The sequence below is a fragment of the Strigops habroptila genome, chromosome 2 (genome assembly GCF_004027225.2).
Source record: "Strigops habroptila isolate Jane chromosome 2, bStrHab1.2.pri, whole genome shotgun sequence".
Lineage (NCBI taxonomy): Eukaryota > Metazoa > Chordata > Aves > Psittaciformes > Psittacidae > Strigops > Strigops habroptila.
The window spans coordinates 36,936,629-36,951,975 of NC_044278.2; the positions used below are offsets into that span (position 1 = coordinate 36,936,629).

A 15,347-nucleotide genomic window follows, 5' to 3' on the forward strand; every position below is an offset into this window, starting at 1 on the left:
CCTAGCACTGGACACAGGTCCTACAACTGGGGACGTACAAAGTGTAGCTATTTGAATTGGGCTCAGCTCTAGGTAGCCCTGTAAGGCATTTCCTGTGCACTGGGTAAGATGCATAAGAACAACTCCCTTCTAGTAGAGAAATTGTCAGGGAGATCTTGCTGTGTCACTAATATCCATGGTGGAGGAAATTTCCAGAGAATCTCGGTGCGGATAAACCAACCTTGTCGAGATAATGAGGTGAGGCAGTGAGTCTTTTATTGTGACAAAAATCTAGAAGGAAGCCCATTTTCTTTTCATTACCAGGAGGAAGAAGGCTGCATATAGCACAGAAGAGCAAAGACACACCCCTCCCTCTACCAAAGCGTGATCTCCTGGAGGTGGTTGTAGCCATTAGATGGCACTGCAGACATCTCCAGGACTGCAGCTTCAACATGAGGTTTGTACTGTCAAAGATTAAAAAGTTGATCCCACAGCTACTCTTCAAAAAACGATTAACCCAGGAGTGAACACTGAAACCTTTCATGGATAAAGTCAAGCAAGTAGGTTCAGGTGGCAGGCTGGGGCCCCACAACTGGGCCCCTGACACAGAGCAGCCCTTATTAATTTCCATTCCATGTGGGCAGCAGGGTTGAAGTGGGGTCTTCCACTTGCATCAGTTCAGCAAGCGTCCAGACATTAAAATGCAATAGGTAAAAATAATACTGGCAAGTCATTGGCTTTTGTCTGCCTCAATTTCCTTAAAAGTCAGATTGAAATTAATGATGCTCCAGACCCCTCTGCTCCATTCCAGTCAGTGTATACCCATTTTATTGAATGGGGCTGATTTTACCTTCCCTTTGTCATCATTAAGGATTGCCCAAAATCTTAACAAGATTAGAGTCAGACACAGCAAACTTACGAATGAAGCATCACTTATTCTACTATTTCTTTTCACTGTTAGAAAAGCACTATGTGTTTGCTGGTTGCTTTGCCCTCACTGGTTATTCAGAAGCGTTTTTGCATTAAGGAAGGAAAAATGTTTAGGTTTCCGCAAATACTTTCACCTCCTCTCTGCAGCTCAGACAAACACTGTATTTATGGGAATGTGTATGCAAACTGTTGCCTAGACATGACAGCCCATCTATTCAATGCAAGTTTTTAAGGAGGAAATCCTTACAAGGATTTCAACCTCAAGGATGAAATCTCATTTGCTGTAACTTTTCCCGTCCAGCTTCTTGTGGGTTTTTTCAAAGTCATATACAATTATGTCAGTGATTTATCTCCCCAGGTTACACACAATACAACAGCTCTGCATTTTAGGCTGCTAAATACATATATTTGGTAGATGTTTCACAGTATAAGCAATCTCCAATGGACATGTTCAGTTTTCTGTAAATGATGCTCAGGTAGAAGAGGAATTTGGCCATTTTTTCAGAATTGCCAGAAGTCATGCAGCCCAGTCAGAGCTACCACCTGGAGCCTGTGTATGTAGCAGAGTCGTAATGTGTTGGGCTTTTTGCTTTTGAACTGGCCATCTGTGCAGGGCCTGAGAACATATTTCCATCCAAAACTTTCCATCTGGAAATACAGGAGCTCTGTGCTCTAGCTTTGTATATAGTTGCAGAGACAGAATCTTTGCTTCAGATTCTTTCATCCTGACTACTAGTAGAAAGAAAAAAGTGATGACTTTTGAGATATGCAGGCACCAATTCAGCAAATACACACATGCTGGAGTGCTGTGTTAAAGTGGAAGATCTAATCCTCCCTGTTGTCACAAGCTGGTCATATTCGAAGCCACATGCTAAGTGTTTATATGAATATTGGTATCTTCAGCAAACTGTATTAAATGTTCATACTGCAGAGCCAGAATAGGTGGTTATCTCATGACCATACTTCTCACTACCACTAGTTTCCACAAAAGGACAGTTTTATGTCTCAGGCTGTGGAACATTATTGAGCTCACTCTTTCACATAGAACAAAAGTGCTGGTGGTTGTATAGACATAGGTAAATCTTCATTCCAGACCACCCCTGCTACATTGTGGGGCCAAAGTGAATCCTCCAGTCCACATGCTGGATACACAGCTGTGGAGCTGCCCCACCTTCACCAGAAAACATTCACAGCCATCTTTTCAAACTCAACGGAAGGATCCTTTTTTATACTGAAAGGCATCTGGATTTGTATTTGTTAATTTCCTCGCTGCCTGCCAGTACTTAAAATGTGTGAAGTATTTCTCTGTTTAGACTGATAAGAAAGAACTCTTCTAGGCAGCAATTACAGGAATATTCCTAAAGTAGAAGCCTAAAAACTGATAAGCAGCTTTTTAAAGATACCCCTTTATGTGGAGAATAAGCTAAAAGAGTATTCTTGCCCCCTCTGTGATGTGGCCAAGCTAGATAATACTGGTCATTCCAACAAAACCACACCCTGTATTCCTGCCATGTAATACCATCCCCACTACATTAGAACATACAAAGTGATGCAATTATTTCTGTGACTGTATGCAGTATTCTTCAGGCATGGACATCATGTTCCTCTCACCCTGCTGTGTAAAAGGAGAGTTGGGAGTAGTTCCACTAAAGCCAGTGGAAGTGAACCAGTAAAGCTGTTAAGACCTTGTACATTCCAAGGCAAAACAAAAGAAGGTATACAGAGCTTTTCTGCCCGTATTGTTTCCTCTCTATTTCTACCCTGTGACATATTGTCTGCATTCAGTGTCTGTGAAATGATTCGATTTGTTTATGCCTTGTTCACTAAAACGTAACTGCAACTGGATATTTTAAGAGTAACAGTGACAATCAGAACACTTTACACCAAAGTTATAACAAAACCAGGGCATTCACCATTTTGCCATGGCTAAGGATGTTTATCTTACAAGTAATATATGACATGTGCAATACCTTTGTTTTCAAAAAATACACAAGATTTTATGCAGATTGGGTATGGGATTCTGACTGCAAACAGATGACATTTTCCACTATAATAGCAAAGATGTCATATTTTCCTATATAATAGCCAGTGATAGCAATAAATCTAGTAGGCTCCACAAAACTGGCTTTACTTTGCCAAATACTCTATGGAAGTTACTTGTAGTTCTTCATTAAACTTACAATACCATTACACTTAGAAATGGTAAAATAATATGGGTTTCAGAAATATGCATTAGAACAAGATTGTATCTGCGCAAGAGAGTAAAGGGGCAATGAATTATACCACAAGAAGCTCCACGTTATTCAGTACAGTTGCAATGTCATCAGGATAAACAGTTTGGAGGCACAGTATGTTGGAAAAGCCACAAACATCAACTATTCTCATACAATGCATTACAAATTCATGTTTTTATACTCTTTGATCAATTTTGGCAACTGGGAGAAGTGCTCAAAGACTGGAAGAAAGCAAATGTCACCCCTATCTTCAAGAAGACAAGAAGGCGGACTCAGAAAATTACAGGTCAGTCAGCCTCACCTTGATTCCTGGAAAGGCGATGGAGCAGGTAATCCTGGACACCACTTCCAGGCAGATTAAGGAGAAGAAAATCATTGAGAGTAATCAGCATTTCTTCACCAAGGGGGAGTCATGCTTGACCAACTTGATAAACTTCTATGATGAAATGACTGGCCAGGTAGATTAGTGGAGAGCAGCGGGTATTATCTTCCTGAACTTTGTTATGGCCCTTGACACTGCCTCCCATAACAATCACACTGCACAGAGCAGATTTTGTAATCAGTGCTTTCCAAGTCTCTACTCCTTCAAAATGAAACCCATTGATTTTCATTTAGTTGTTCCTGAGAGTTGCAAAGTTTGTTTAGATTAATCAGATCACCAGAACCTTGTCCCGTAAGTGGCCTCTTTCAAGATGCTGAAGGTGCAACAGATGGGAAATGCGATTTGAGATGACTCAGGTATCTTACAAATCAACACTCCAATACACTCCAATGTCCACTTTCACTGGACATTAGAAAATTGGTATTAAATTAGCTTACTTAGCTAAAAGAAACACATGTGATCCCACGTTTGTTTTGAGTTAGAAATTCCAAGGGAGAAGTCATGTATGTCAAAAAGCAGCTGAAATGTATAGAGTTTCTATGGACAGAAAAAACTTCAGTCTGCCTTTGAAACAAAGTCTTAGGCTTAGGGGACTTACGACCAATTAACTGAAGGTGTGAAGTTCATGCACAGAATTTAAACTGCTTTAAACTCCCTTGTGGAAGCTCAGAAATAAATTTGGGTTATTTCACTGGAGCTTAATCCCTCTTGAATGAATTTATGTGCATTAACTACCATCCTTAAGATAATTCATTTCAACCTTCCTGAGCTTCCCCCTTGCATAAGCCTTCAAAAGCCAAGGACTAAACTGCGCTTCCCTCTCAATACAGAAGCACGAAGGATAAACAGATTCAGAGAATTTGTCATTACTTGCCTATGTACCAGTATGGCAAGCAAATAGAAATTGGACTAAACTCTCTGGAATTAAAAGGGGGGCGGTCTTCACAGACAGGGAATGAACAAGAGAAACCCATTCATAAGTCCTGCTTATCTGGAGAAAACAGAAAGCAACATAAAGAGCAGGATCAGCATGTAAATGGCTGTGCCAGGGGATATAAAGGCAAATTCAGAAATGCTTGCAGTTAACAGATCTGCTTCTTCCTCCCGTTATTTTTATCTTCACACTCACACCTTGTAAAGAAATGTGAATGCTCAACAAGTTCCCTGTCCCCTTACTATGGAGAAGTCAGCCTAAAAGATGCTGGGTCAATTAAAATGAGAGAAGGGCAAGCTTTTCCTTCCTTCATGTGCCACCAGTTTATAGTTATTCCTTGCTAACATGCAAGCACATGAATGATTTTTTTCAGTGATCCCAATGATTTCAGAACAACTACCATGTAAATAAAGATATGTATGTGTTTCAGTGTTCATAGGACTGTATGCTAAAAGAATAATGTTCCAGCACCTGATCCTATTAGGCTAATACCCTGGAGTCGCCATGAAGTTATCTTCCCCTGTAGGTAATCATGTTAATTTTTTCCCTCCTGATTTGTATCAAGGCATTACTATGATTCCCAGCTCAAACACATACTCTGAAATGTGACAAAGGTAATGCATAATACATAAGAAAAATATTTATTAGAGCTTGCACAGAATTAAATTGGTGATGCTTACTAAAATAGATGTTAGGAAATGCACACCTTGCCAGCACAACTAGGAGCTTATTCCAGAAATGCTTACTTCTGCCTGTTAAATTATTTCTCATCTATCATGTTTCTGAATGATGTGATGAAATTTCACTGACTTAAGCAATGTGCTTGTCACATTAATACGCAAGGTGAAACAAAATAAGCTACCATTCTTTTCCTATTTTTGTTTTCAGACTTTGGGTTTCCCGTGAGTAGAAACTGCTAAATACAAAATCATGCAGTGTTTTCAGTACGTACTTACAGTATACCATTTCATATAAAATCTGACTGTGTCAATGCTCAGATGTACCTATTTCTGCAGATAACCTTGTTCTTGTGCTTCTCTTCTCAAAAATCATGGCCAAAGATTTTCCTTGCATCAAAGGCAAATACTGAAACATGAAAATTGAAGGCATTTCAATTTTATAGTCATATACACTTTACAGTGTGAAATACTTCTTTCACATTTTATTTCAGCATAGAAAAGTTACACAGAGGGGTTTTTTAGCCATAGCTATGTTTTCCTGCCCTTCAAGGAACTTATTATCAGTGGAAAGGTTAAAGGGAAAGAAGTAATTCTAGGGCAACAGCAATTGCATTTTGGCACTTAGTTTGAACTAGCATTAAGGAGAACTCTGATACTAATTTAATCACCTGCAGGGAAGTGTCTTTCATTTCCTACATTTAGTTCTGCATGTACACCACGCGTCAATGAGTTAGCCAACAACAGGGAGTTAGCTGTGCAAAGCTGTTTAACCTTTTCACTTGCCAAGTCCTCAGAAGTATTTAAAGAATATTTCTGTACACTTTACACAAAGCCTTTTTGATTTTTTTGTAATTGATTTACTGTTAGTTAAAGCATTTTACCTCTCTTTTGTGATTTATCCTTTGTTTCAAATCTGCGGCCATCCACAGCAAATACTTCAGCTCATCTGCTGTGTAGTTCTGTAGAGTAAGGAGGTCACGACCTCTCAGATTAACATTCATTTGAGCTGGTGGCCCATACCTGTCTCAAAAGAGCAAAAAATATACACTTTTTGTTATTCAATACTGAATTGTACTCATGCTAAAGCCAATGACCAAGAAGCTGAAATGTCTCCCAATTCCTTCATTTGAACACTTCATTTTTGCTCCTACAACTACATGAAAGTAGGATGGAGAGAGGAGGTGGCTGGTCTCTTCTCACAAGTAACAAGTGATAGGTCAAGAGGAAATGGCCTCAAGCTGTGCCAGGGGAGGTTTAGACTGGATATTAGGCAAAATTTCTTCACCGAAAGGGTGGTCAGGCATTGGAACAGGCTGCCCAGGGAAGCGATGGAATCACCATCCCTGGAAGGGCCCTTAGTGACATGGTTAAGTGCTGGACTTGGCGGTCCTGGAGTAACGGTTGGACCTGATGATCTTAAAGGTCTTTTCTGCCCTAGTTGATTCTATGATTCTACGACCCAGCTGGATCAGCTTGATGGACTGTGTTAGTTAGTTTAAATAACTTTTACTGTCAGACAGACACACGATGCCACTAAGCACTATATTGATCAGCACCATAACAGTGTCTGAAATAAATAGGATTATAAACTGTACATTAGATGTAGTTTATTTTGCCTTCTGATATGCATATGACCTGACTGCGTGTTGCCTGTCAAATAAACCCAAATGCATAAAGCCATTCAAGGCTTGGTGAAACAGCTTATGCGTAGACTGCAAATCTGCCCTTTGGGGTCACAGGATATGAGGAATGGATCTTGGTGCTCTTTATCCCTCCCTCCTTCATGCTTTGTGGATGAGTAGGCACTTGCTATGTTCCACCCCTACTGATACATTTCTATAAATGTGTATGAAATCTCTTGATTACACTGGGGAAGAGAGTAGAAAAAATCTACAAAAAGGCTGTGTGCTCTGGTACTTCTCTTACCACACAAGAGAAGTTCTGGCCATGTGCACTATATTTATTTGGTGTATTCTGGCCGCCAGCCAGATTTAGGACTTCAGAATCATATAGCATTGGATATTGATAATCACCCATGGAAGATACATTATCAAAATTCTTTTAGCTTAGACATGATGTGTTAATGAAAGCCACATCCAAGGCCTGTCTGTTCATTGGTCTTTGCACTATTGAGAAGTGGACTGAGGAATACCTACTACTAATTTCTGCACTGGCAGATAGTGAAGCAGTAAAATTGGTTACCCAGAGAGGATTTGGAATTACCGTCCTTGGAGATTTTCAAAACATGGCTAAGAAAAGACATATAGCAGAAAGTTAGACTAGAGGTCTGCTCCTGACCATTGTGTTCCCATGATGATTCTGTTTTATTGCTATGACCTTCAAGAAATGCATCCCCTTCCCTGTTGCCCACGTCCTCTGAAAGAGAGGCAGAAGTGGACAAATAAATTCCAGAGAAGTAGCATGAGACAACATACCAAAGTTAAAATGTAACAGGCAGAATTGCAAGGTCAAGCAGTTGGCTTACTCGTTTCTGAGCAGGGACAGCAATTACTTTGGCCTATTAAAACAGGCTGATAGGTACCAGGTTATCCTGCAGTATCAGCTACAGTGTGTTGAACTTGTAATACTCATAGACAGTGGTGATAGCTTATGCCAACATTATGATATAATGCTAAAATCCCCTAAAAATAACAAACAACATTATGTGGGGAGCTTAACAAATTGGATGACTTTATTGGAAAACCAGATTTATTGCAGTTGTTTTACAAACTTGCTTTTCTATCATTTCTGCTTAACTATTGATTGCCAGCAGTGAAAATCCAAAATCCATTAAAAAATTATTACCCAGGCTTCAGGACCACTTTAAAACTGTAGCAAATAAATCACAGAATTTGGAAAACATTTGTTTTTCATCTGATACCATGTAGAAACGATAAATAAAAATGACTTATTGCATATTAGGATTCCTGTGAATGTGAAATTCACATGTATTGTTTTCTAGCACTAATCATTGGTTACATAACACAGTTAACGTTCTTACTGACACGGACGTGAAAATATAGGAAGATGTGGAATTAAGTTTAACCTGATTCTGGAGATATGACAAGCGTGAGAAGCAGCTCACTGAAATACTGTGATACAAGTACTTTTCTTCAGGGGCAGGGGATAGGCATGTCTATAGGGATAGGCAGCTGAAGAAGGAACTCCTTCATAGGATTCATCTAGTTTTGTCTCTAGGTTTCTGACTAAATGTCACTGAACACCAGACAAAACTAAATGACAAGCTTACCAAAACTGTCGCAGCCACTGCTTGCTGGTTGCTGTTAGTTTCGCAGCACTGAAGAAGTTCTTCATGTTAAACAGCATCTTCCATTTGTGTTAGACTTCTCTCAGTCCCACAGATAAAGTTAAGAGAAGCAAAGGCGTATGAAGCAGAGAGCGAGCTGCGCTGCTGTGCAGATGAGGGAAAACCAAGAACCAAAGTCTTTGCTTTGCTTCACCCAGCCAGGGCTGGAGGGGGCTGACACCAAAGCTTTTTCTTGGTCAAACTCTACAGATAGAGATTTCTCACAGGGCCCATTGCACCACCCATTGCAGTCTGTGGGCCCATCATACCCTACCTGTGTCAATACCATTCTGCAGCAATTTTGTGTTCGTTAAATATTTGTACAGGAGCACGTGCTAGTACAAAGAGAGCAAAAGAAGATTCACCAGGGTGCAGCAGAAGCAGGGTGGCTCCCTTGGGGCCAGGACCATGACTGTGGGGGCTCCCTGGCCCTAACATGGCCTGTGCAGGGACTGACGGCCCCACACTGAGACAAAACTGGGGTCCTGGGCCCATGGGTGTGGGGCTGGGCAGGGCCATTAAGGCTTATTCATGCCCTCAGGGCCCTGACAAAGGTGGAGAAGGGCTAAGTTAAAAAATGTGTATTTTCCTGGGGTGTTTTTTGGACCAAGTTTTCAATTGTGCTGTGGTAGCATTAAACAGCCTTCAGTAAGGTCCAGAAACTTACATATTGCAACCTGCATACCTTTTTACTTTAAATTGTTTGCTGTATAATCTGATGTTGGTCAATTGCTAAATAGTACAGTGATTTCTTTAAATTTTTACCTTCAAATATAATTGTCCGATAAGAATTTATGCCACCTGCACTGTAGATGGCTTGAAATATGACCAGCACTTTCTCATAGTAATAAGAAAGTGTAAGGAGCTCTGTGTAAGGAGAAGCGTACTTGTTTAAATCAAGGTGGTGGCACATCTGTCAGAGAAGCCATTATGTTGAAATTGCAGTATGAGGATCATATAATTAAAACATGGACTCTCTCTTCCCCAGAGAGACTGCCATGAAAAAGTCATGCAGGGTGATAACTCTTGGTGGGATTTGTTCAGGACCCCTCATGCCAAACCATTTTCCATGCTTGGAAAAGGCAGCACTTGCCAGCCTTTCCCATCCGTACTGCACTGAGTGGTGGAAGTAAAGACTCCCAGGAGCTCAGCATCCAGTCACTCGTAGACACTGCTTGTAACTCTGTCCTTTCCCAGTCACACCTTGTTCAAAGACCTCCTTACCAGGTCCGCCATCATATCAGCAGAGATACACTTGTACCACTTTGTGATGTGGCTCCCATCTCTCACAAACAGATGTTGATCCTCAAATAGGATTCCACAGTCATAGAAACCAAAATCCTGCTGTAGGCGCCTCCCCATTAATCTTCCTAAGCGTTTCATAACTCATTTATATTCTTGGCAACCACAGTGGCTTGTTAACTACAATCTCAGTCATCACTTTATAGAACAATGTTTATTCAGTTTTATTTTAAACAGCTTTTGCTGGATATCCCCTCACTCCAGACTTAAGAAGAACAGTTAGGGCAGAAAGCATCAGAGGGATATTGGGGTTCAAAGCAATGAAATCCCAGCCTCATGTAGAGATTTCATCCCATTTGAAAATGGGGTCACCCTTCTTTCTGTGTACTTACATGGACACCTCATCTTATGCACCAACAACTGTATTGATTAAACTCTGCATAAACAAGGCTTAAATTGGTTGTCCAGGCTGCCAGCTGCAGCCTCTGTTGCAGTACATCATTTTGAAAGCAAGACCTTCTTCCGTCAGCATATCTGAAACACTCAGGAATAGCAAGAAATGGAATCCATAAATGACCATGGGGCTTGGGGGAGACGGAAAAGCTCAGTTGGGAGTTCAGAACGGCACATTAAATATAGAATCATAGAATGGTTTGGGTTGGAAGGGACCTTAAAGATCGTCTAGTTCCAACCTCCCTGCCATGGGCAGGGACTCCTTCCAATACACCAGGTAGCTAAAAGGCTACAAAGCCCCTGGACCTATGCCGGTGGCGTCTGCACAACTGCCGTCACCAAAGCGTCCCTGGCTGGGTGGATGATCGAACGTCTTCTTGCGCACCCGATCAGAAGACTTTACACAGACATCCTGGTGAGAGATCATCAAATAGAAGGGACTTGTCTTTTAGGACAGCAGAATCCCTGTGGTGACAAAATGAAGTTTCCAAGCTACGTTCTGCTCACCCGGCTGCGGCAGGGCAGCCCCTCCACACACCCAGCAAAGCAAGCTGAGGTATCGGGAGCCCGGTTTGGCGGAGCTCCGGTGCGAGAAGGCTGCTCGGGAGCCAGAGGCAGGGACACAGCAGCGATGCCTAGGCACGTAGGGACGGTGCCGGGAAAGCAAAGCTCTGCTGGAGATGCGACTCTCAAGGGGCCTTCAGGGGAGGTGATTCATCCCTCCTCTCAGCACCCGCGAGCCCCGCCTGGCGTGCTGCGGCCGGTTTGTGCTCCCCGTACATGCAGAGAACGGGGACAAGCCGCCGCCAGCCCCATGGAATGCAAGATGTCGGGAGCAGCACGCTCCCCGTGACAGGCCCACCGCCGGCCCCCAGGGGGCGATCACCACCCCCCCGGCCGGGCTGCTTCCCCATGGCAGCTCTCTATGGCCGTTGCCCGTGGCAGGGCGTCTGTTTACTTCCGGCAGCCGCGGCGCATGGGGCGCCCGCCGCCTGCTGCCATGGCCGAGCTCGTCGAGGAGGACGAGCTGCCGGTGCCCGGTGAGTGCTGCGGGGCCCTCACAGGGACGGCGCTGCGGGCACGGGAGTCTTCGTCCGCCTGCGGCGGTCCCTTCTCGCTTACCCCATGGCGGCGGCGCTGGGCGCCATCAGCGGTCCCCAGCGGCCGCCTCCTTGCCCCGGCGGGCGGCCCCGGTCCCTGGTCCCGGCGCTCAGCGCTTCGCAGCCGCCCCCGGCTCCCTCCGGCCTGCGAGTGCCGGGCCGATGTGTTCCGGTGTGCGGGGAGGGACGTACGCTGGCGTCAGAGACTGGACGGGGCAGCCCTGCGGTCGTCACGGGCAGGGTGTGGCCGTGCGGTGTAAAGCAGGCGGGGCTTTTCCAGTTAATAATTGAGTTTTGGTCCGTGGTTGGACATCCAGTAGTTTTTAAATGTTTGCTCGGTGCCGAGACTGCAAAACTCTCATTTATCGTAGAATCATAAAATGGTTTGGGTTGTAAGGAGACTTAAAGTTCATCTAGTTCCAGCCCCCTGCCGTGGGCAGGGACACCTCGCACTAGACCAGGCTGCTCACAGCCCCCATCTGTGGGATTTAATTTTATGAATTGGTAGGATTTTATTTCCCAACTGACTGCTTAGGCTTCAGTTGTGAAATGAACGAGAGACGAAGGTACATTTGTGAGTGAAGTGTCTGCTCTTTGTATACACTAAACTAATAATACATGTATATTTTCATGTTAATTCCTCTGAAAGAAAAAGAAATTGACCAGAGAGCTCTGCTTTGGCGAAGTGCCAAGGAGATCATTATAACCGTGTTCAGATATGCAGCATGGCTGTCCTGCTGGACGTTAAAAAAGTAGAGTTTTCAGGTGACTTTTAGTATGTTTATGGTTGTAAGAGTGTCTACGTAAAATGAGAAAAAACTCTACCTTTCTTTAAAGGCTTGATCATGTCTGCAAAAGGTTTGGTTTTAATAAAGCAGTGAGAGTAGAAACACATCTGGAGAGGTACTAAATACTATTTTATACATGTCTGCTGAACCTGATGCGTAAAATAACGTCATTTGCAAATATGGGAAGCTTTTGCATTAAAGAATCATTTCAAAGTAAGCATCAAATTTACAGTTTGAGAGAGCTTTTTTGGAGCTGGGGTGCACACTATTGATGAGATTTCCATTGAAAGTAAATAGGCGAAGATGTTTCACTGTTACTATGTAATTTCACAAAAGCAGTCCAGTGTTACTGTGTGTATTTGTTTTATCATAACTTCATGTTAATGTAAAGTCTACAAGGAAAAGGTTTGGTTTTTGTTTTATTTTCCTAAAAACTATTCTATGCTTGAAGCACAAGGTTTGTAATTTTAAAGTAGGAGGTCTAATTGGGCTTTACTGCATTTTCTACATGGTTTGGGGCAAGTTATTTATCTCGTAAATTCATTCTTTTTCATCTAGAATTAATATTTTCTGGGTCGAGCCACATGATTGACCAAAAGGTGAATGAAATTTGTTTTCACTGAAATTGACATTATCTTCTTGTGTTTTAGAATCAGGTGCTGTTTTCACATTCGGAAAAAGCAAATTTGCAGAAGATATTCCTAGCAAGTTCTGGTTCAAAAATGACAAGCCTGTACTTATATCATGTGGAGATGAACATACTGCAATTGTTACAGGTCAGTATTGGAAATGGAGTGTATGATGAAAGGTTATATATTTGTACAGCTTGGAAAGTTATGATTCTTATTTGAATCCTGAAGTAACATATCAAATGAGGTTGTGGAGAGGAGAGAGGACTTCTCTGTGGGAACTGTCGGATGCTTTTGAAGTTAGATTGAGGACACTGAAGGTTTTCACAAGACATGCCCAAGACCTGTCATGAGGGAAGCTGTAATAACTGAATGTATTTCACAGCATTTAAAGTAAGCATGACTTTGTTCAGTTTGAATGTTTCTTGTGAATCTGATAGTGTTTAGTAGGCAATTGTAAATATAGAGGTTTGTATCATGGTAGTAAACAGTATCTGTTGAACACAGTCAACAAGTTCACTAAGAATCTGCCTGAAACAATAGATAATGTTGTGTCTCTGAAATGAATATTTGAATTACTATTAACTGTCAACTGAAGATAACCCTTGAAAAAGCAACTCAAAAAAACTTCAGAAAATCCTACTAAGATAAAAAATAAACTGCAAAAGCATTCAAAGAAGCTCAGATGCAATACAGTGAGCAGTATTAAGGTTTGTTTTAATTTATTTGAAACAATGAGAGCAATACTCATTGAAGAATTTGTTCAATGTATTTTACATGGAAGGGACTACTCTTTTGTTGATGAACATGTGTTGATTGTATTGACAATCAACTGCTGTCAGGTGAGACTTTGTTGTTACGAAATTTATATGCATGTTTTCGGGACTGTTTTATTGGAATCTGTTTATTCCTCACCAATATCCAACTGGTCATTGCTCATTAAATAATTTCTTAAGGCTTTCTTGCTGTGTTCCCAAACAAAGTTGAAGATTCTGGATTTTTAGAAGGAATTATTCCAGGCATGATAAAAAAAGAGTACAGATTTCAAGAACTGCAGAACATCTTGAGGTGAAATGATGCAATTCATTTTTCATGCCTAACTTCATAGAAGATGAATTATCCATGAATAGTTTATTTTGAACAAAACTACATTTTTTTCTTGGATTGAACCAGTTCTAGTAAATTGTCTGTTTTACGCATAAAATTAATCAGAATGTAACCTGGAGCACTGTGAAATTTTCCTTTTGATTTCTTTTTTATATATCCTTTTATATGCCCACGCACAGTTTGAAGTAACACTGCTTTAATTCTCAGTTTACACTAGACAATTTAAATTGCCTCCTCGAATTCCCCCAGCATGCCCCTGTGCCAGCACTGTTACCCTCATCAGCAACAAGCCCCTGATTCCCATGTCATTGTAATTGTAGCCACTTACATAAAGCTTTTTAAGATGTCAACTTGCATAGGTTTGCATTCAGCACCATTTCTCTATCTCCCTTTCTCCCTGTTCTTTTAATATATGCAGCATGTTTCAAAAATGTCTCTGTAGCTCGCGTTTGCTGAGATAATGTGCAGATGTGTCACCAGGGAAACTTCTAGATAATCAGATCTTTATTTTCTCAAAGCTTTTGAAGAGAAGGAACTGTAGAAGCACAAGTACAAAATTTCTTTGCCTCTACTTTGCAATGTCTCAGAAAACCTTTTGGTACCAAAGTTGAGGGTAAAATACTGATCAACGATGAGCAAAGGTAGAGAAACTGCAATAGTCATACAAAAAAGTGAAGAAGGGAAACAGAAAATCATTATCCTCATTTGTTCTTCACACTTGTGCATGCCCGTGTGCACCTCACATTTCTGCTGTTAGATGGAGTTGGATGATACAGTGGAATTACAGTCCTTGGTGAATCACATTGAACTGCAGTAATGACTGGAATAAAAGCTTCAGAAGTACATGCCAATAATGACTTTACTGAGAAGGGCACAGACCTTGTGGGAAACCAGGAGCTTCTTGAAATGGAGCTGAACCTGACATGGAAGAGATAAAAGACAAGCATCACTGAGGAAGGAAAAGTATCTGGAGCAGGTGTGTGTTAATGCATGCTTCATTATATTTTCAGTCTTTATTTGCAGGTCACAAAGTTCCTCCCCCGCCCTTTTTTTTTTTCCAGGGATAATGGGATCTACATATGTGGGGGACCATAGGAAATACAAGGTAGATTCAAATCTCATAGAAAAATATCAAGTTTACACTAACATGTCTCAATGATCATAAGTAAAACAATTACTTAAACTGATACAAAATATTATTAGAGCTGGTTTTGGGCAGGAGAAACAGCTACATCTAGCACTGAATCTTGACTGACTGCAAGTAAAGATAATGTACGGGAACTAATATTTAGCATTTAAACAAAATATTCATAAATTTTCAAATACTTCTTTTATTTTACCCAGCACCAATATTCCCATATGACTTTTTAGGAAGAAAAGTGTAGAGTAAATATAAAATACTCTGTTCTTTGGCTTTGTAGGTCAGGAGTTAAGAGTTCAAAATTCTCTTTACATACTGTGGCTGTATGTTGGAATAGAAAGGACCAGTGAGTTACTTGCTGACTTTGAGTTGACTTGCTGAGTTAGTTGGAGAAACATTTCCTTCTCCAGTTTTGGAGTTTGGGGTTGAAATTTGTGTTTA

The 15,347-nt window shown here is 41.4% G+C and overlaps 2 protein-coding genes across 5 annotated transcripts in view; one reads left to right on the forward strand and one right to left on the reverse strand.

The window, feature by feature from the left end:
- Positions 1–11,429, reverse strand: part of OTC (ornithine carbamoyltransferase) — a 30,122-nt gene extending 18,693 nt beyond the window's left edge. Inside the window, exons 1-3 of one of the 2 annotated variants that reach the window (XM_030472616.1) lie at positions 11,264–11,429; positions 6,021–6,163; positions 5,464–5,545 (exon numbers count right to left, since the gene is read on the reverse strand). In XM_030472616.1, coding sequence (XP_030328476.1) covers positions 5,464–5,545; positions 6,021–6,140 — 202 coding nt within the window. In that variant the 5' untranslated portion in view covers positions 6,141–6,163; positions 11,264–11,429. The remainder of the gene's footprint in view (positions 1–5,463; positions 5,546–6,020; positions 6,164–11,263) is intronic. The other variant, XM_030472606.1, reaches the window with a different exon arrangement.
- The window catches only part of RPGR (retinitis pigmentosa GTPase regulator), a 40,523-nt gene continuing 36,234 nt past the window's right edge, over positions 11,059–15,347 (forward strand). For 2 of the 3 annotated variants that reach the window (XM_030472584.1, XM_030472576.1), the window contains exons 1-2: positions 11,059–11,181; positions 12,680–12,805. In XM_030472584.1, the coding sequence (XP_030328444.1) occupies positions 11,067–11,181; positions 12,680–12,805 (241 nt within the window). In that variant the 5' untranslated portion in view covers positions 11,059–11,066. Of the gene's footprint in view, positions 11,182–12,679; positions 12,806–14,522; positions 14,742–15,347 lie in introns of all 3 variants that reach the window. The other variant, XM_030472593.1, reaches the window with a different exon arrangement.